The sequence below is a fragment of the Siniperca chuatsi genome, linkage group LG14, assembly GCF_020085105.1.
Source record: "Siniperca chuatsi isolate FFG_IHB_CAS linkage group LG14, ASM2008510v1, whole genome shotgun sequence".
Classification (NCBI taxonomy): Eukaryota; Metazoa; Chordata; class Actinopteri; order Centrarchiformes; family Sinipercidae; genus Siniperca; species Siniperca chuatsi.
In genome coordinates, this window is record NC_058055.1 from 4786184 (window position 1) to 4808468 (window position 22285).

The following is a 22285-nucleotide window of genomic DNA, read 5'->3' on the forward strand; positions in this document are numbered from 1 at the left end:
TGTTTTCTACTTGATCTGAGAGTTTAAAGTGTGGTTGGAAAACAACAAACTGGTTCATTAGTGCCACCATCAGGTCAGCAGTGTGTCTGGTTCCTCTTCTTGGTCTCAGCAAGTTAAAACTCCACAGACTCACACAAAGATTAGAGGGAAGTCTGAAAAAATGAACGTGACAGCAGACAAATGTGTTTTTTTGCCCTCTCTCTCCTGTTAATCACTTTGTGACCCCTCAGATTTATCTCGCAACCCCTTGTGGGGATCCCAACCCCAGGGTTGGAAATCTTGGACAAGAGATCCAGTAGCGCCTTCTTGTCAAACAATAAAATAAATGTGTTTTTGAGGAGAGAATAAAATATGTAACTGATGCACTCCGGTAAATGAAAAAAAGGCAGGTGGAGACATGTCATATGTATTAAATAAAAGTAGCTACATTACCTTTGTGAAAATGATTTTTTTCCTGGTGTGAAGCAAAGTGCGAACAGCTCATCTCACCCGATTTGATAGAATATCTAGTCCATCTCAGTAGGGTCATAAAGGTCCAGCTTGAAATGTAAGGGGAGCAGAGGATTGATCGAAATAAAAATCCAACCATACATGATATTTCCATTTCAACAGTTTATGTGTGAAATAAATGTGTTAAAAGGGTTGTAAAAGTTGAATGTGTAGACAGACGTACTGTGCAAAAAGAATTCAATAAATGAACATTCTTTTTGTGATGGCTAAGAATATATACATGGGAAATGTTCTTTATGGTTACTATTTGAAACACTGGCATGATCATTGCTATATGTGAAAGGGTTTTATTGATTCATTAATTATTTCATCACATCTTAAAATAGGCCAATGATCATAGAACAGTCATCTAAGTGTTACATTTAAGGAGCATTACATTTTAAGACATTTACAGATGTAGGAGAACAAAGGAAGTTTAAGATGGTCCCTTTTGAATATTTAATTTGAATTACAGAACACCTGAAAATGAAAATAAAAAGGCTTAGTATAAACTATATAAACATAGTCATTCAACACAAATATAGCCTCTGGCCCGTTAGTCTACCATATGAGAACAACCAAAAGAGCTGTAAGGCTTCAAGGTGCTGTGCAAGTTTGTTCCGAAACTCATAAACATTTGCAGACTTCTTGGTCCTCTGTCTGTCCTTACACAATGGTGGCATGTCTGTGTTTCCTGAAGCCTGATTTGTCCACAGTGTTGTAGGCACTACTGTAGTCATTTCCTACCTGGTTACTGTTCACAACATCAGGCATCTAAAAATCAAAAGCAAACAAATTTGACATTAATATGTATCTAATTTGCTCCCCTTTGCCTTTCCCTCCTTGCTATTTCAAACCAAAGTTTATAAAACACATAAACTATGTAACTCCACTGAGAAGGAAATCATCTCGGACATGGAAAACATTACACCTGCTAAACATCAACATGTTAGCATTGTCATTGTGACCATGCAAACTTTAGCTTTTAGCTCAAAGCACTGCTGTGTACAGCCTCACAGAGCAGTGTGGCTGTGGACTCTTGATCATTGATCCTACTTTTGACTTAGAAAAAAAAACAACACATTAGAACTACTGATTGACTACTGATAACTATTTGGTTCTTTGGTTTTTCCTTTATCTTTTCCCTTGTACAGTAAGCCAAAAAGGCCCAGTAGGCGATGTGAGGGGGGGCGAGGGGGGAAGCCACCCCTCTTGTTAACCGGCTCAAAAGATGCACTGCTTTCCCATAATAATTGCCACGATCTCAAAAACATCTGAGACATATGGTTTTGAACGGACTGTGGGAAGACTGAACATGTAAGAGTCTGTCTATTCTTAATTAAAAGCTCTGTCTCCGCTGTCTACTGTTCTCTTCTTAGAGCACGCCATGTGAAATTATTTCACTACCGTTGGGCCATCTCCCCTGTTAAAAATTAACAAATCGCCTACTGGTTGGGACAGATCTTTGCTGTTTGTTTCTTCCCAATGTTGTGTCCACCAAACGCAATGTCTGTATCACATAGGAGCTTCTTTGTTCTTGCCCCCCATGACCTAAAAGGGTCTATGCACACCACTGCAAACTGAATGCAAACATTTTCTACTGCTTATCACTGTGTACGACTGAACAACATCACAACCCTACCTCCAAAATATTGGAGCCATTTGCCTGGAAAAAGCCACTGTCACTGAGTTCGACGCCTGTGAACAGAGAAGAGAGAAATATAGCATGGTAGCATATACTGATGGAGTGCCAATTCGTCAAAACATTTTCATTTAAAGCTTGTGTGTGTGTTTGTGTACATGCACTTATCAGTCTTACTTGTTTGACCCTCCGGCACATATCCTGCATTTGCTTGACCCTGTCTCTGTCCAGCTGCATCGACAACACTTATCTGTGTCCTCACTCTCCTGCTACACGAGTGACAACAGAGACTTTTACTGTATGCTGTTATGTAGGCATAGCATGTAGAAACAATAAAATATAATTTTTGTGGCTTCTTACCTCATTTCATCTTGGTAGTTGGGCTCTGGAGAAGATTGTAAGATAACAAATTAGTTCATGTAAATGTGATATACATAACTATTTGCTGAGGACTATATGTCAGTGGTTTGACTTCAGTACTCGTAAACAGTGTAAGGATAAACTATAAATTCATCTTTAAATGCCACTACTGTTATAATTATAAAACAGCAACTGTGACTCTGTTCCCCAGCGCTTTCAGTTTGCAAAAGTATATCATGTTAAAGAAGTTCAATTTTTCTGTTTCTTGTCATCTGTTTGAAAGCAGACCCATTCTCATTAATATTTTCCAGCAAATCCTGCCCTCACACAAAGGTTATTACTCTGACATTTGTGATTTTAGACATACACTAAGTTGTAAGTGGTGTAAGTTGTGTTAGACTGATATAATGAGTGCTTTACGTTTTTCTTTCCTGCGTTTGTAGCAGAAGATGATTCCGAGGATGAGCAAAACCAGCAGAGCAAAACCTCCGATAGACACGACCAGAGCTATCAGCACAGTCCAGTCAGGAGGCTTAGGAACTGGGGCAGGAGGGAAGACCAGAATTAAAAGTGGAAGACCTAAGAGCTATTATTGTCAAATTAAACTATCAAATTAAAAATACTAAACACACCCAAAAGGAGAAAAGCAGCACAATATTCACATTATGAAACACACTGCAAGTACACTGAAACGCCTGTGTTGCCCATACATTTCTATTTCAATTTTCTCTAATACATTTTGTTTAGATGTGAAATTTGTGGAGAAGGATCTTCACACCATCATTACAGCGTGAATAGAGGATGCTAATGAGAGGGTCTGACTTATCTCACACGGGGCATACTGAGGTTTGCACCTTGCAGTCACAGAAACCGATGGTGCTGCTTATCCAAAGCCTTCTCTCATCCACCCTGACATACCGTATGTCTCCCATTCACACTGTATCCAAATAAAACATAAAACATATTTTTTTATACACATCAATATAGGCTTTCTCTTTCCCCTCCAAAATGCAGATTGCTGCAGGACTCTTTTACTCCCTGTCAGAAATGACTACAGACTTGTCACGCTCCTTCTCCATCGTGGACAGTGTGTTATCCATGCTATCTGTGTGCACATCCTGGTTGGAACCGTACACTCAGGGTTGTTGCTGTTAATGTAATTTCTGCACACTATGTGTTAAATGGGTTTTTATTCAATTAAAAACAGATTTTTTCAGTTTATTCTTATGCAGGTCATATGATCATAGCAGGTGTAGAGAGAGTCTATTTGTGGATTCTCGGACACTTCTAAGACATGGACATGTATATTAATGCAGTAAAGAGGTATTAAAGAAATCACATCCTAGATCAGGCAAAGCACATTCATTCATGGTCCCCAGAGGATGAATCATTATGTCTTTGGTGATCCACAGACTTTTCATCCAGCAGCACCACAAGCAGCAGGTCAAAGTTTTCACTCATCCTGTAAAATATCTATCTAATATCTACCAGATGGATGGGGTGATCCCCTGAAGTTTGATCTATTGCCAACATGTGGCTCACATTTTTGGTTGTAAGTGAAATGTCTTAACAACTGTTGGATGGATTGCCATGATATTTGGAACACAGATTCATGTTTCCCTCAGGATGAATTCTAATAGCTTTGATGATCCCTTATCTGTTTATCTAGCGCCATCATCAGGTCACACTTTTAATTTGCTCAACACTTTGGTTTATGACAAAATATTTGCAAAACTAATGACATTCCCATCACCCTCAGCTAACACATGGCTAACATGGTAAACATTTCACCCACTAAACATCAGCATGTGACAGTTAGTATTTAACTCAAAGCACCACTGAACATAAGTACAACCTCACAGAGCCTATTGTGTAGCAGCAGCCTTTGTCTTATTGACACTACCGCCAGTGGGCCACCACACCATAAAAGTTTCACATCCTACACTTAGTGCGTTTAATGGGCAACTAACTAAGCAACAAAACTGTTTGATTTTTCTAACTTGGAAGAGCAGAAAGGCAGAGTGGAGGCTTTGTGCCAGACACATTAAGAGAAAAAAGTTGCGGAAGAGCTTCTTACCAACCACCAAGAAGACAGAGCTGGATTGTGGGATTGTTAGTGTCGACACAGTCGCCACTGTGGTGTTACCTGCAATACCTGACATGACATTCCCATCAGCCTCAGCTGACTTCGTGTTTGGTGCTATTTAGCAAATGTTAGCATGCTAAGATGCTAAACTAATCTAAACTATATCCACTGGCTGATGGCAAAGCACATTATGGGTGAGTTTTGAAGCTAGGAGTCATGTCATAACATGTGCTTACACAATAGTTTTTCAACCTTTTTTCATCCTTATTTCTATAATGTATATGCAGCAATTTGAAAGTTTTTTAGTCACCTCACACTGCTATAAAAAACACATTAGCGATGACTGTCACTCAGACAATTAAAAGATGACTCTGACTACCTTCATAATAATGAAAACATTTCTTCAAAGGTGATTTTTTTCTTATGTTGTATTTGTTATCTTGTTCACCTGCACATTTGGTTGAATTCCAGTTGTGTGATACAGACTGAAAACGTTTTATTAGGCTGTCCTCACTCTCCAGCAGAACAACTTCCCTCTCAACAATAGTTACTCTTTCTATGTTTCCTGCATATTTCCACATCTTGTTTCAGGATGGATGCAAATCACTGTAAGTTGACTGAAATGAACAGCATCTTTTTCATCAGATATTCTTTGTTACATAGTTAGTTATTAGTTAGTTAGTTAGGACAGATGAATGGAGTTCACTGCTGCCCTCCAGAGTACATCCCAGTCACTACATCTCCCTCACAACTACACCCAGAAACTTTTTTTAGTGTGAATGTAGAAATATTGAGCTGAATTTTCAAAAATGAGTACAGTAAGGTGGCTGGGTGATGGCAGTGTGCATACAGCTCAGCATCACAGAGACCCTGAAGGGAACTTCCTCTTCTGGGTTTTTTGCATCCACAGTGAGGTCAGAGGTCAAAGGTCAGCTACAAAGCAGCATGTGTCTCTCAAAATACCAAACACCATCCAGTCCAAAGTCATTAAACATATATAACTGCAGCTGGTAGATGTTAATTAATGACACTACCTTGTACATAAAGCTGTGCTGTCTTTGATCCATACTCCCCCTGCACACTGCAGATGACCGGCCCGGACTCCCTGCGGGTGACGTTGTGGATGGTGAACTCCACAGAGCTGGTGTCACCACTGGAGCAGAATCTGGCAGAAAACTGCTTTGAGGACGAGGATATGTTACCGGTGGCAAGGACAGTGAGGACCAGATACCCTCCGACATTCCAGGTCATGACCTGCAATATTCCCTGCACGGTGGCCTTGAATTGCACATCAGAGCCTTGTAGCACTGTTGAATGCAGCGGCTCCAGCTGGAACTGTTCTGACACCGCTGAATCTAAAAGAAATGACATGTCAGGAATGAGATATGAGCTATAGAGTTTATCATAGTAGAAATGGAAAAAACACTGTTTGGCCTCTTTATTTTGGTGCTGAGAGGATGGCTGTTGCATGTCACTTTCTTCTGATACGGAGGAACTACATAAAGACTTGATTTGGGTTTAAATGCACATTTTGCTCTACCGAACATTTGGAGCAGCTGTCATTTGTGTTGTGATGACTGAAGCTTGCCGAGCATTGCTGTTCAAGCTGACTTTCACCTTTATGCAATGCCTATGTGTAGTGCCTGTTAATGTTCAGTTTGAGGGGTACAGAAAAATGTAAATACACAGGGATTAAAAAGTTTGCTGGTGAGTATTACATATATTAGGCCTCACAAACATGTAGATTAATGCATTTATTTTATTTCAAGTCATATGGTGCCTCCATTTATTTTTTGTAATTGATGGAACTGACTTTAGGAATAATGAAAATGGATTAAGTGGAAGACTCAGAGACCTAAGAGCTATTATTGTCAAATTAAACTATCAAATTAAAAATACTAAACACACCCAAAAGGAGAAAAGCAGCACAATATTCACATTATGAAACACACTGCAAGTACACTGAATGGCCTGTGTTGCCCATACATTTCTATTTCAATTTTCTCTAATACATTTTGTTTAGATGTGAAATTTGTGGAGAAGGATCTTCACACCATCATTACAGCGTGAATAGAGGATGCTAATGAGAGGGTCTGACTTATCTCACACGGGGCATACTGAGGTTTGCACCTTGCAGTCACAGAAACCGATGGTGCTGCTTATCCAAAGCCTTCTCTCATCCACCCTGACATACCGTATGTCTCCCATTCACACTGTATCCAAATAAAACATAAAACATATTTTTTTATACACATCAATATAGGCTTTCTCTTTCCCCTCCAAAATGCAGATTGCTGCAGGACTCTTTTACTCCCTGTCAGAAATGACTACAGACTTGTCACGCTCCTTCTCCATCGTGGACAGCGTGTTATCCATGCTATCTGTGTGCACATCCTGGTTGGAACCATACACTCAGGGTTGTTGCTGTTAATGTAATTTCTGCACACTATGTGTTAAATGGGTTTTTATTCAATTAAAAACAGATTTTTTCAGTTTATTCTTATGCAGGTCATATGATCATAGCAGGTGTAGAGAGAGTCTATTTGTGGATTCTCAGACACTTCTAAGACATGGACATGTATATTAATGCAGTAAAGAGGTATTAAAGAAATCACATCATCCTAGATCAGGCAAAGCACATTCATTCATGGTCCCCAGAGGATGAATCATTATGTCTTTGGTGATCCACAGACTTTTCATCCAGCAGCACCACAAGCAGCAGGTCAAAGTTTTCACTCATCCTGTAAAATATCTATCTAATATCTACCAGATGGATGGGGTGATCCCCTGAAGTTTGATCTATTGCCAACATGTGGCTCACATTTTTGGTTGTAAGTGAAATGTCTTAACAACTGTTGGATGGATTGCCATGATATTTGGAACACAGATTCATGTTTCCCTCAGGATGAATTCTAATAGCTTTGATGATCCCTTATCTGTTTATCTAGCGCCATCATCAGGTCACACTTTTAATTTGCTCAACACTTTGGTTTATGACAAAATATTTGCAAAACTAATGACATTCCCATCAGCCTCAGCTAACACATGGCTAACATGGTAAACATTTCACCCACTAAACATCAGCATGTGACAGTTAGTATTTAACTCAAAGCACCACTGAACATAAGTACAACCTCACAGAGCCTATAGTGTAGCAGCAGCCTTTGTCTTATTGACACTACCGCCAGTGGGCCACCAAACCATAAAAGTTTCACATCCTACACTTAGTGCGTTTAATGGGCAACTAACTAAGCAACAAAACTGTTTGATTTTTCTAACTTGGAAGAGCAGAAAGGCAGAGTGGAGGCTTTGTGCCAGACACATTAAGAGAAAAAAGTTGCGGAAGAGCTTCTTACCAACCACCAAGAAGACAGAGCTGGATTGTGAGATTGTTAGTGTCGACACAGTCGCCCGACACTCCACTGTGGTGTTACCTGCAATACCTGACATGACATTCCCATCAGCCTCAGCTGACTTCGTGTTTGGTGCTATTTAGCAAATGTTAGCATGCTAAGATGCTAAACTAATCTAAACTATATCCACTGGCTGATGGCAAAGCACATTATGGGTGAGTTTTGAAGCTAGGAGTCATGTCATAACATGTGCTTACACAATAGTTTTTCAACCTTTTTTCATCCTTATTTCTATAATGTATATGCAGCAATTTGAAAGTTTTTTAGTCACCTGACACTGCTATAAAAAACACATTAGTGATGACTGTCACTCAGACAATTAAAAGATGACTCTGACTACCTTTATAATAATGAAAACATTTCTTCAAAGGTGATTTTTTTCTTATGTTGTATTTGTTATCTTGTTCACCTGCACATTTGGTTGAATTCCAGTTGTGTGATACAGACTGAAAACGTTTTATTAGGCTGTCCTCACTCTCCAGCAGAACAACTTCCCTCTCAACAATAGTTACTCTTTCTATGCTTCCTGCATATTTCCACATCTTGTTTCAGGATGGATGCAAATCACTGTAAGTTGACTGAAATGAACAGCATCTTTTTCATCAGATATTCTTTGTTACATAGTTAGTTATTAGTTAGTTAGTTAGGACAGATGAATGGAGTTCACTGCTGCCCTCCAGAGTACATCCCAGTCACTACATCTCCCTCACAACTACACCCAGAAACTTTTTTTTTAGTGTGAATGTAGAAATATTGAGCTGAATTTTCAAAAATGAGTACAGTAAGGTGGCTGGGTGATGGCAGTGTGCATACAGCTCAGCATCACAGAGACCCTGAAGGGAACTTCCTCTTCTGGGTTTTTTGCATCCACAGTGAGGTCAGAGGTCAAAGGTCAGCTACAAAGCAGCATGTGTCTCTCAAAATACCAAACACCATCCAGTCCAAAGTCATTAAACATATATAACTGCAGCTGGTAGATGTTAATTAATGACACTACCTTGTACATAAAGCTGTGCTGTCTTTGATCCATACTCCCCCTGCAAACTGCAGATGACCGGCCCGGACTCCCTGCGGGTGACGTTGTGAATGGTGAACTCCACACAGCTGGTGTCACCACTGGAGCAGAATCTGGCAGAAAACTGCTTTGAGGACGAGGATATGTTATCGGTGGCAAGGACAGTGAGGACCAGATACCCTCCGACATTCCAGGTCATGACCTGCAATATTCCCTGCACGGTGGCCTTGAATTGCACATCAGAGCCTTGTAGCACTGTTGAATGCAGCGGCTCCAGCTGGAACTGTTCTGACACCGCTGAATCTAAAAGAAATGACATGTCAGGAATGAGATATGAGCTATAGAGTTTATCATAGTAGAAATGGAAAAACACTGTTTGGCCTCTTTATTTTGGTGCTGAGAGGATGGCTGTTGCATGTCACTTTCTTCTGATACGGAGGAACTACATAAAGACTTGATTTGGGTTTAAATGCACATTTTGCTCTACCGAACATTTGGAGCAGCTGTCATTTGTGTTGTGATGACTGAAGCTTGCCGAGCATTGCTGTTCAAGCTGACTTTCACCTTTATGCAATGCCTATGTGTAGTGCCTGTTAATGTTCAGTTTGAGGGGTACAGAAAAATGTAAATACACAGGGATTAAAAAGTTTGCTGGTGAGTATTACATATATTAGGCCTCACAAACATGTAGATTAATGCATTTATTTTATTTCAAGTCATATGGTGCCTCCATTTATTTTTTGTAATTGATGGAACTGACTTTAGGAATAATGAAAATGGATTAAGTGGAAGACTCAGAGACCTAAGAGCTATTATTGTCAAATTAAACTATCAAATTAAAAATACTAAACACACCCAAAAGGAGAAAAGCAGCACAATATTCACATTATGAAACACACTGCAAGTACACTGAATGGCCTGTGTTGCCCATACATTTCTATTTCAATTTTCTCTAATACATTTTGTTTAGATGTGAAATTTGTGGAGAAGGATCTTCACACCATCATTACAGCGTGAATAGAGAGGATGCTAATGAGAGGGTCTGACTTATCTCACACGGGGCATACTGAGGTTTGCACCTTGCAGTCACAGAAACCGATGGTGCTGCTTATCCAAAGCCTTCTCTCATCCACCCTGACATACCGTATGTCTCCCATTCACACTGTATCCAAATAAAACATAAAACATATTTTTTATACACATCAATATAGGCTTTCTCTTTCCCCTCCAAAATGCAGATTGCTGCAGGACTCTTTTACTCCCTGTCAGAAATGACTACAGACTTGTCACGCTCCTTCTCCATCGTGGACAGTGTGTTATCCATGCTATCTGTGTGCACATCCTGGTTGGAACCGTACACTCAGGGTTGTTGCTGTTAATGTAATTTCTACACACTATGTGTTAAATGGGTTTTTATTCAATTAAAAACAGATTTTTTCAGTTTATTCTTATGCAGGTCATATGATCATAGCAGGTGTAGAGAGAGTCTATTTGTGGATTCTCAGACACTTCTAAGACATGGACATGTATATTAATGCAGTAAAGAGGTATTAAAGAAATCACATCATCCTAGATCAGGCAAAGCACATTCATTCATGGTCCCCAGAGGATGAATCATTATGTCTTTGGTGATCCACAGACTTTTCATCCAGCAGCACCACCAGCAGCAGGTCAAAGTTTTCACTCATCCTGTAAAATATCTATCTAATATCTACCAGATGGATGGGGTGATCCCCTGAAGTTTGATCTATTGCCAACATGTGGCTCACATTTTTGGTTGTAAGTGAAATGTCTTAACAACTGTTGGATGGATTGCCATGATATTTGGAACACAGATTCATGTTTCCCTCAGGATGAATTCTAATAGCTTTGATGATCCCTTATCTGTTTATCTAGCGCCATCATCAGGTCACACTTTTAATTTGCTCAACACTTTGGTTTATGACAAAATATTTGCAAAACTAATGACATTCCCATCACCCTCAGCTAACACATGGCTAACATGGTACACATTTCACCCGCTAAACATCAGCATGTGACAGTTAGTATTTAACTCAAAGCACCACTGAACATAAGTACAACCTCACAGAGCCTATAGTGTAGCAGCAGCCTTTGTCTTATTGACACTACCGCCAGTGGGCCACCAAACCATAAAAGTTTCACATCCTACACTTAGTGCGTTTAATGGGCAACTAACTAAGCAACAAAACTGTTTGATTTTTCTAACTTGGAAGAGCAGAAAGGCAGAGTGGAGGCTTTGTGCCAGACACATTAAGAGAAAAAAGTTGCGGAAGAGCTTCTTACCAACCACCAAGAAGACAGAGCTGGATTGTGAGATTGTTAGTGTCGACACAGTCGCCCGACACTCCACTGTGGTGTTACCTGCAATACCTGACATGACATTCCCATCAGCCTCAGCTGACTTCGTGTTTAGTGCTATTTAGCAAATGTTAGCATGCTAAGATGCTAAACTAATCTAAACTATATCCACTGGCTGATGGCAAAGCACATTATGGGTGAGTTTTGAAGCTAGGAGTCATGTCATAACATGTGCTTACACAATAGTTTTTCAACCTTTTTTCATCCTTATTTCTATAATGTATATGCAGCAATTTGAAAGTTTTTTAGTCACCTGACACTGCTATAAAAAACACATTAGTGATGACTGTCACTCAGACAATTAAAAGATGACTCTGACTACCTTTATAATAATGAAAACATTTCTTCAACGGTGATTTTTTTCTTATGTTGTATTTGTTATCTTGTTCACCTGCACATTTGGTTGAATTCCAGTTGTGTGATACAGACTGAAAACGTTTTATTAGGCTGTCCTCACTCTCCAGCAGAACAACTTCCCTCTCAACAATAGTTACTCTTTCTATGTTTCCTGCATATTTCCACATCTTGTTTCAGGATGGATGCAAATCACTGTAAGTTGACTGAAATGAACAGCATCTTTTTCATCAGATATTCTTTGTTACATAGTTAGTTATTAGTTAGTTAGTTAGGACAGATGAATGGAGTTCACTGCTGCCCTCCAGAGTACATCCCAGTCACTACATCTCCCTCACAACTACACCCAGAAACTTTTTTTAGTGTGAATGTAGAAATATTGAGCTGAATTTTCAAAAATGAGTACAGTAAGGTGGCTGGGTGATGGCAGTGTGCATACAGCTCAGCATCACAGAGACCCTGAAGGGAACTTCCTCTTCTGGGTTTTTTGCATCCACAGTGAGGTCAGAGGTCAAAGGTCAGCTACAAAGCAGCATGTGTCTCTCAAAATACCAAACACCATCCAGTCCAAAGTCATTAAACATATATAACTGCAGCTGGTAGATGTTAATTAATGACACTACCTTGTACATAAAGCTGTGCTGTCTTTGATCCATACTCCCCCTGCAAACTGCAGATGACCGCCCGGACTCCCTGTGGGTGACGTTGTGGATGGTGAACTCCACAGAGCTGGTGTCACCACTGGAGCAGAATCTGGCAGAAAACTGCTTTGAGGACGAGGATATGTTACCGGTGGCAAGGACAGTGAGGACCAGATACCCTCCGACATTCCAGGTCATGACCTGCAATATTCCCTGCACGGTGGCCTTGAATTGCACATCAGAGCCTTGTAGCACTGTTGAATGCAGCGGCTCCAGCTGGAACTGTTCTGACACCGCTGAATCTAAAAGAAATGACATGTCAGGAATGAGATATGAGCTATAGAGTTTATCATAGTAGAAATGGGAAAAACACTGTTTGGCCTCTTTATTTTGGTGCTGAGAGGATGGCTGTTGCATGTCACTTTCTTCTGATACGGAGGAACTACATAAAGACCTGATTTGGGTTTAAATGCACATTTTGCTCTACCGAACATTTGGAGCAGCTGTCATTTGTGTTGTGATGACTGAAGCTTGCCGAGCATTGCTGTTCAAGCTGACTTTCACCTTTATGCAATGCCTATGTGTAGTGCCTGTTAATGTTCAGTTTGAGGGGTACAGAAAAATGTAAATACACAGGGATTAAAAAGTTTGCTGGTGAGTATTACATATATTAGGCCTCACAAACATGTAGATTAATGCATTTATTTTATTTCAAGTCATATGGTGCCTCCATTTATTTTTTGTAATTGATGGAACTGACTTTAGGAATAATGAAAATGGATTATGTAAAGTATATTTAATTGCTGGAATAATTGCTTGATTGTGTGATTCTTTTTCTTTTTTACTGTTGGTCAATAATTGCAATTCCTTATTATCCGGCTGCCCGAATAAGTCCCTTAAGAGTCTCCAGTTGATCCAGAATGCTGTGGCTCGTGTAATGACAAGAACTAGGAAAAGAGATCATATTTCTCCAATATTAGCTTCTCTGCACTGGCTCCCTGTAAAATCCAGAACAGAATTTAAAATCCTTCTCCTCACCTACAAAGCTCTCAATGGTCAGGCACCATCATATTAATTAATATTTAAAAATTCTATTTGGAATTTACTACATGCTACTGTATGCTCTCTTTTCCTCCTGCTCTCTCTCTCTCTCTCTCTCTCTCTCTCTCTCTCTCTCTCTCTCTCTCTCTCTCGCCCACCCTGAGTCTGGTTCTGCTCATTTTCCTTGCCACTGTCGCCAAAAGCTTGCTCATGGTGGGATTTGTTGGGTCTCTGTGAATAATATTATAAAGAGTACGGTCTAGACCTGCTCTATAGGAAACGTGCAATGAGATAACTTCTGCTATGAATTGGCGCTATATAAATAAAACTGAATAGAATTGAATTGAAAATATAAACAATTTTAATACTCTGGCTTCACTTTAGGCACTTTAGTGAATTTCTGATGAGAATTTGACATTCTGACATTTTAAACACTAAACATATATATACATATATCTACAATTGCTTTACTGAATTGTCTGAAAAATCATAAATGAAAAAGAAAAGATTAATTGATAGTGAAAATATTTTTTTGTGCAGCCCAAGTTGAATTACAGTAGGCTACTACAGATTTTTGTGTGATAGGCAGCGCACTGCAGGTGTTCATATCACTGCAAAAGTGACGCAACAACGTTACTAAATCATGAGCAACACTGTTTACATTTTGAATGACTGATTAGATTTGCAACAGTTTGGTTTGGTTCAGCTTTTTTCCTTCAAGACAGCACTAAGGGTAATGATTAATAACTACTAAGACAACCTGTTTGGCCTGCTTTACTCTAATAGTACGCTCCCTGATGATGAGCTTTGCCCTACAGTTCTGACTCACATTAATATTAGCTGACAAAAAGTGAGAAGCAACAGTTCAGGACAGGCAAAATATTTGTTAGTTAAACTGAATTGTCATAAAGACTATGCAGGAAAAAAGCAATACTTTAGTATTTGGACAACAAATTGCATACATTGCAAGAATCCAGAAAAATATTACTTGAAAACATAGTGTGCACAGTTAACCTTATCAAGCAGACTGTTTATTTTTCCAAACTCTGTCGAGTTCAGCAGGTTTATACATACATTATATAATTATTTGAAAAATGAATGCTGACCTCCAGCTGCACACAGTGATAAAAAGATGCAGAGGCGGTTAGGCCATGATTTCCAGGAAACAGTCATGCTAGTGTTGTTATCCTGAAAGATGAAAGAGAGACAGCTGTGAGAATTTGCAACAAATTCTTTGTCCTCTAAACTGTTCAGAAAGGGCTCTGAAAAGTGAACATATTATTTGTATGCACATATCTTGGTTCGAATGACTTCGAATGAAAGGAAAGTCAGTAGGCATCTGATGTTGGCGGTTAATGTCAGTGGAAGTGTCATTAGAAGACTTTAAAGCTCTATAGTAAGTATAGCAAATAAATGACACAAGACCATAAACTCAGCTTTCCTTCTCTATCAACAGAGGACAGGGCATCAAGAAAATGTTTCAATGTTTGTATACTTCCATCATTCATTCGCACAAAATGAATACATCAGAAAAATTAGGAAAGCCTATATTATCAGATTCGATCCCTTCTATTTTTGTTACTTCCTCACTGCAAAGCCAAACTGTTTTAATGTGGTACATGCTGTCTTCACGCTTTTATAGCGTATCCATACTTTGCTAGTGTTGACATCAAAACATACAACTCTTCTAAATCGTCTCAGTAGATCGAATCGCTGCCCTGGAAACTAAATATCCCTCAGAAGTAGCAGCATCTTCAGAGAAACCAACTTACTGCGCTCCCGCTCCCGCTCCCGTTGCGCTGTGCGGAGTGGTCCAAAGCTTCATTTCCTGAAACAGCAGATGAGCAGCAGGACTCCACCCAAGGCTGTGAAACTCTCACAGGGAGCAAGGTTCAGGTCTGGCCATCGAAATCGAGCTCTTATCACGTCAGTACAGCTCGGTCATAATGGCTGTGTGTGTGAGGCTGGCAGGATAAACAGGGGAGGTGGTTGCGTCTTATCACACCATTAATTGCATGGTACGTTGTTTGTGAGTCAGTCAGCTTAAGTCTGTTTTTATTGCCTGATACTCTTGGTGAAATATTTGTGTCTTTTATGCTTTGGAGTGAATGTTTTCCGCCGTGGCCCTGTTACAAAATGTCCCTGTCTTCACTTTATTCTTCCATAACCTAAATTCATATTTCATTCTGTCATATGTAACCACTGTGTCCCCTCCAGAAGGGAAAAAACTAAACCAACTAAAATGTGAAACAAAAGACAACAAGAGTGAAAAGAACAGAAAGAGATTCTCTGTCTCAATAAAAAAAAAATACATTTAAAGGCCCTGAATAGTTATTTTCTCAATGAACACAATATTATCTGCCAAAGAGAGTTTAGTAACAGTTTTGGTAATTTCTCATGAGAAATGTTTGAAATGAGAAATGTCTTTTTTCCTCTTATCTTTTTTCCTCTTTGAAGTGGTGAGGCTCAGTTAGAAAAAGGTGATGTCATGTAGGCCTGTGCACCAATCAGAACTGAACACTGTTGTTTGGTGTCCATCACATCTGACCAAACCACAGCCACACAGTCCTGGTGAAGCAGATTAGCTGAGTTTCTCCACTGTTAAACAAATAATATCTAAAGATGTTTTTATTTACTTTGCTTATTTAGTATTAATAAAATAATAAGGTACTCTGTTGTGTTTTTGACCACTAGTGGCGCTATTGAGCAACGTTTGGTGGGTCCCCTTTTCGTTTGTACGTGCACATGTGTGAGCACGCATGCAACATGTACACACTCTTTCCAGTTTGATCATGCTATTCCTCTAGTCAACAGTTAGTGGCAGAAATGAACAAAAAAGGCAGTGAAGAAGAAGACAGCAAGTAAAATGCATGCAAACGATGCAGGATTCAAAATATTTCTTTAAAAAATGCCTTTACATGTGTGTTAGGCCTCAAGGACACACACAATGCGTTTTGCTAAGAAACATTGAATGTAAACATAACTTTTGTTTGTTTACAAGAAAACTCCAGAGGGCACCTTTAAGGTGTGGAGCCAAGTTTTCAGGGGCTTTAAAGTCCTGTGATACCTCAGGAGTTTCACTATCAGGAGAAACTGTTGGACGTTACTCACTCTCTAGTTATTTACAGTTGAGTGAGTGAGTACAGCTTGCTTGTCATTCATTACAGTGCAATTAAGCAGAAACGTTATGTAATCAGACAGGTGGTCCTGTTGTTTCCAACACATGTTACATGTTGCCTTCATTTCACATATGACATCATCCCTTTCTGCACAGTGAAAGACATCCGACAGCTGCAGTTGCAAGTTACTTTGCAGACTCAGAGTTTACAGTCAACAGTGGTGGAATGTAACGAGATATATTTACTAATTAAGTACTAGAAGTACCATTTTGGAGTACTTTTACTTTACTTGAGCATTTCCATTTAATGCTATTTTATAATTCTAAATTTCACACTTTTTTCTAGTTACTTTGATTCATATTTTACACAAAAATATATGATCAATATATAAAAGACGATGCATTTTTACCTAACAACATAAATTAGCTCCACCTCAACCAACTACAATATTAAAATGCTGCTCAGATTTTAATGCAACCGTAATAATAATTTAATAATATGATATATAATAATCAGAGGACAGCACTCACAGAGGCAATTTTTCTGCATAATGAGGACTTGTACTTTTTATACAGTTTGCTGATAATACTTAAAAAATACCCCAATTTTTGAGGAACTCTCAGTATCAGCTTGACGACAATCACTTGTGGACAGGATCAAAAGAGTTTTAGAGAAGTCGCTCGACCTGTAGAGGAGCATATAATCCTTCAACTGAACATTTCCCACCTATAGCTAAACTAAACTCTTTTTCACAGAGTACTTTAAAAAGTACCTAAGAACATTTTACTGCTGATACCTGAGTCACATTTAGTCTGCAGGATGTTTATTTGTTATGAAGGATTTGTCCACTGTGGTATTTAACTGCTGGTAAATACACTTCAGTGGTACTGATTAAAGCGTCTTCGTGCTACACACACGTGTTTGGTGTCCGTGCAAACAAGGTGATGAAGGTTACTTTTTAAAGACATAATCACTATGATGAGTAGAAAGACCTGACCTTTGACCTCCCCATGGAGAGAAAAGAGAGAAGAGTATCATAACTATTACAGTAAACTTGCATTTCCCCATGTATCTTGGTTTCTCATGTATCCAGCAAATATCTGCAATGTGATTAGTATGTATTTCAGTGAGCATTTCAGTTATCGGATGGTTATAATCCCATTGCATGGAATGTTTTACTCCTAAACAAGGAAATCTCTCTTCTCCACCGGTTTACACTAGCTTTACAGATCTTACTACCAAACTGGAGAAAGTTAAAATTTACAGTTAAAAATATTTAAATTATTCTTGATTTGAAACTACTTATGTTATTTTAATATACTAGTATAATTTTAGGTTATTGGAAAAGGGGGCCTTTTAGAAATGTTTAAAACTGTTCTGAAAATATAATTCAGATTTCTTTGTAGGCTGTTTACCTCAGGATGATCACCGACAAAATTCTCATTTCCTCCTACATCATTGCTTTGAACACTGATCACAGCACACTATATCTTCTTCACTCAGACTGGAAATGCAGATCTCCAGGTCATCCTCTGGCCCTGCAGCAGGTTGAGAAATGACAGTGTAGGCTTGTGTGTGAGCAAGAGTTCACGCTCCTACTGTGGAGTGGCCTGTGGACCTGTGATACATTTAGATGACTGTCAGTGGGATGGCTGCAACAAGCTCATCGCCACCAAGGTCATCTGGACGTTTAGTTTAAGGCAGCTGCTGTGCTGTTTGGAGGCAGCTGCAGCTCTGAACCACTTGACTGAGTGATGTTTTCCATCTTAACCACTAGAGGTCACTGTAGGATCGTGTTCCACTTACCGCTGTACAAAATGCTGTGCTTTGTTCTTGCAGAAATGAATATTTTATATGCATTTTCATTTTATTACATCTGTTTGTTTGTTAACTCATGAACCCACAACTTTGTGTGATGGTGATGGTCTTGCGACACTTAAGGTGAAGTTCCTTCACAGAAAAAAAATTCAGGCATATATACCTTATGGTGCCAATGTTTTGGATACAAAAAAAATTAAATGGACAGACATAAATTTGAATGAATTACAATGACAAAATACATTTTACAAATGCTTTCAGCATACAATAATTGTGAATTACATGCACAATAATGAGATTAATTACTCTTTTTATGTTACCAACTTAGAATATGATTACTAATGCTTATGAAAACACGTGTTATTCACCTGCCAAGATTCTTTTTAAGTTGAAGTCTGTATGCATGAAGACCAAGTTACTAAAACGCACTATATTATATACAGTACCCACATATATGCAGTATGCAGTGGTGGAAAAAGTATTCAGATCATTTAAAAGTAGTAATGCCACACTATAAAAAACTATAAAATACAGAGGTGTTAGCATCAAAATGCACTTAGTATCAAAAATAAAAGTAGTCATCATGCAAAATGCCCCCTGTCAATGTATTATGTTATTGGGTCATCATTATTATTATTATTGATGCATTAATATGTAAGCAGTACTTTAATATAGTAGCTGGTTGAGGCAGAGCTAATTTGAACTACTTTATATAACTGTGGGTAGTTTAATCCAGTGATTCCCAACCAGGGGAACTTGTACCCCATGGGGTACTTCTGCAGTTACCACGGGTACGTGGAAAAATTGTGTAGCAGAAAAAACAGAAATTATGATTTGATGATATATATCCACATATCTGTGTTTAGGAGAGAAATCAACACACAAGTAAGTGTGTTTGTTGTGTGATCTTTATAGTTATTGTCACAATAACTTACCAAGTATGGTAGTCTGCACAAGACATGCCTCAGTTTAACCAACCTGAGTCAACTGTGAGATGATTAAGACTGCAGAAAGACTAGTTAGAAAAAGGACAACAAAAAGCTAAAAGGTAAAGATACTGTAAATGGTTGAAACAACCAGTTTCTGTCACTCCAAACGGCAGCAGTACAAATGCAAACTTGGCCAAAACTACTAAAGAATACCATTGAACAATACCATAAAGCTATCCCATCCATCAAAGGGGTATGATAAAGGGGAACTCAGGCCCATCTGATAGGGCTGTGGGGGTATGTGGGACAAAAAGTTTGTGAATCACTGGTTTAATCTATAACAATGCATCATAATTTATAAACTGATCATGTGTTTCGTGTGTAAAAACTTAATCTGCAAAGTAACAAGTAACAATAGAAACTGTATGTGATAAACGTAATGAAGTAAAACGTGTAATATTTCCTTCTGAAATGTAATGGAGTAAAATGATAAAGATCATTACGTGAAATACTCAGGTAAAGTACTTGTCTACTTTGTTACTCTCACTATATATTTGGCTTGGGCTCCTTGGCAGTCAAAAGTTATTATCATTTTGTGGTTTTCCTGCTGTCTCTAAATTTATTTATATGTATATATATTTACATTGCTACACTGTAACTATGCTAATACAAACTTTATATCACATAGTTTCAAGTTGTTTACTCGACTAGTTTGCAGTTACCATTTTCCCAGTGTAACCTCCCCGCGCGCCAGTCAAACATGAGAATGGTCATCTCTATAAACACATATCTGCATATGAATGCTAAATCGTCGTCAGGTGATGGCTTCCGAGATTGCATTTTGGTCAGTGTGTTCCGCCTCTTTTGCTCTCCACACTGACTGTTTACCTGCATGCAACCAAAGCCGCTCAAACGTGAATGGTCAATACTACTCGGACTACAAACCAAAATCTCGTCCCTTGCCTACAGGTTCTGCATTCACATGCAGATATCTGCTTATAGAGATTAGCAGATCTCATATGATGGAGAAGATGGCAATGCGATCTGTCCTTCCACTGTTCTGTTTACAGGCTCCCCTGGACAACAGTCATGGTTTTATGAGGGCAGCAGTATAGTACGAGCTGGAATGCCTCCAGACACAGCCGGTATTGTACAGGCAGAAGCGAGCAGACAACCATGAAAAACAGGAAGTAGATAGAGGGGGAGGGTCGGCAGCAGGCCCTCTGATGCCCTGCAAATGGCCTGCAATGGCAGTAATTCAGAGGCCTCTTCTGCCACCAGAGCTGCTGTGTCAGAGATCATCAGTCATAACTCTTCATACGCGCTCTGCCTTGTGTCGGCTGCTTGACTTCTCGGGCATCTAACTGTCCTATTGTGTTATTCCATTGTTTGCAACCACAGATTACTTCCATTCAATTGCCCCATTATCTGAGAGAATAAGATATGACCCCACAATGCAATACTTTCCTAACAAAACGGGCACGCCTTCAGAGCATACATTAATTGCCATTGTGGGATTTGTTTTTGTTGTGTCAGCTGTTGGCTAATCAATGGTTAAAGCCGACTAAGGTTTATTGTTACTGAGCTTATTAGGCCTCGTTGCCACTGGGGCAAGCCTCCGCCCCCTCTTACATGTAATTGACAGTGTTAAAGGCAGGTCATGGGCACTCCACTCCTGCAACGCATTCCTTTGACTGCTGAGTGGACAAATATGTATATATTTTAAATATTTATTAGATGTCGGAACTTTATCAATATACTCAAATACATAAACGTACAAAAATTAAAAGTAGCTGGAAAGTAGCTGGCTATTGCGATTCAGAAGAACTAAATGTTGCAACTGTCATGGCATAAAAGTATCATCTTTAAACCAATCTCTGATCACAGTTCCTCCTCAAATGAGCTGAAACCATCCGTCCTTAATGTTTGTGTGGGTTCATGGTGTGAACTCTGGTGGTGCTGGAGCCCCTCTCACACAAACAGGTGTAATCTGGCTTTACCTGCTGCTCCATATGGGAAGTCTGCATTCGCTGCATGGAAGAAATCCACTTAGTAAGACAGAGAGAGACAGATTTTCCTTACATCTAGCTGATCCATTCACAGTCGTCTCCGTCACTCCTCTAGCTGCCTGCAGCACATACTACACCACTGTGGTTGCTTTACGGGACGGCAGTAAAGAAAGTGTGTTTGTGCACAACACAGCTGGCCAGTCTCACCTGTTTCTGGTCTACAAGACTTAACCAGCAGCTACTAACAAGAGGCATATGTGTGCATATGTGCGTGTGTGTGTGTGTGTGTGTGTGTGTGTGTGAGAGAGAGAGTGAAGAAGATAAATGAACAAGTTGCCCTCCGTCAAAGAGGCTTTAGATGAGGTCACCTTTACCTTCATCCTGTCTCCCTCCCCTGAGGATTATGCCAATGTCTCTGTTCCAGTTACAACTCCAACTCAGTGCCCCATGTATTCTTTCATTAAGTCAAATATATGAATTATTAATAACAAATAACCACAGGGCTACTTTACATTATAACCTCTTTCTATGAATTAAAAGAATTTTTCAAAGAATGAGCAGTTGTTGCAGTAACAGTCCTCTCCTCTGTGGTCTTGTTCTCTCCTGCCAGTGTTCTTACGACTCAAGAGGGAAAACGAGAGGGTGAGAAGGAGGGAAAGGACAGCAACAGGCAGCAGCTGTGATGGAAGGGTTCCTCCATACTCAACACAACAACAGCATTGTTATCTGAGACCTACCTAACGCATTTTCCCCTCCTCCGCCCTTCCTTCGTTTTCTTCCCTCCCTCCATCATGTATACAGTATCTTTACAGAGAATGTCCTGCAGAGAGCTGCAGGACATTCTTTTATAACACGCTGATTTTCAAAGCCATTTGTACGAGACAGAAATGTAGAGTCAAACTACAGCTTTGCAAGTTGCTTTTCAGTTCAGCGGTGGAAGAACTCCCATAATCAAATTATATTGATTCTAATTATATGCTTTTGATGTTT

General features: G+C 39.3%; 1 protein-coding gene across 4 annotated transcripts; it reads right to left on the reverse strand.

The window, feature by feature from the left end:
* Positions 1–781: 781 nt before the first annotated feature.
* On the reverse strand, positions 782–15369 carry igsf5a (immunoglobulin superfamily, member 5a). 4 transcript variants are annotated; one of them, XM_044222944.1, is made up of 10 exons: positions 15193–15369; positions 14527–14608; positions 12362–12681; positions 8988–9308; positions 5612–5932; positions 2912–3031; positions 2492–2516; positions 2309–2400; positions 2132–2187; positions 782–1263 (listed from the first exon to the last, which is right to left on the reverse strand). In XM_044222944.1, exons 4-10 carry the CDS (start codon positions 9202–9204, stop codon positions 1156–1158), a joined length of 939 nt encoding a protein of 312 aa, XP_044078879.1. In that variant the 5' UTR covers positions 9205–9308; positions 12362–12681; positions 14527–14608; positions 15193–15369; the 3' UTR covers positions 782–1155. The 4 variants fall into 4 exon arrangements, with proteins under 4 accessions (XP_044078879.1, XP_044078880.1, XP_044078882.1 ...); XM_044222945.1 differs by having other exon boundaries at positions 2309–2397; positions 15193–15348; XM_044222947.1 differs by lacking the exon at positions 2912–3031 and having other exon boundaries at positions 2309–2397; positions 15193–15349.
* Positions 15370–22285: the final 6916 nt, after the last annotated feature.

What these genes read in the sequence shown, in the direction of transcription:
- igsf5a (XM_044222944.1), bottom strand. Translation starts at nt 9,204, where the DNA reads ATGACCTGGAATGTCGGAGGGTATCTGGTCCTCACTGTCCTTGCCACC. An exon ending in AGCACAGCTTTATGTACAAG is followed by an intron (nt 3,032 to 5,611) that starts GTAGTGTCATTA and finishes CTCCTGCCCCAG; the next exon opens with TTCCTAAGCCTCCTGACTGG. An exon ending in AACTACCAAGATGAAATGAG is followed by an intron (nt 2,401 to 2,491) that starts GTAAGAAGCCAC and finishes TCACTCGTGTAG; the next exon opens with CAGGAGAGTGAGGACACAGA.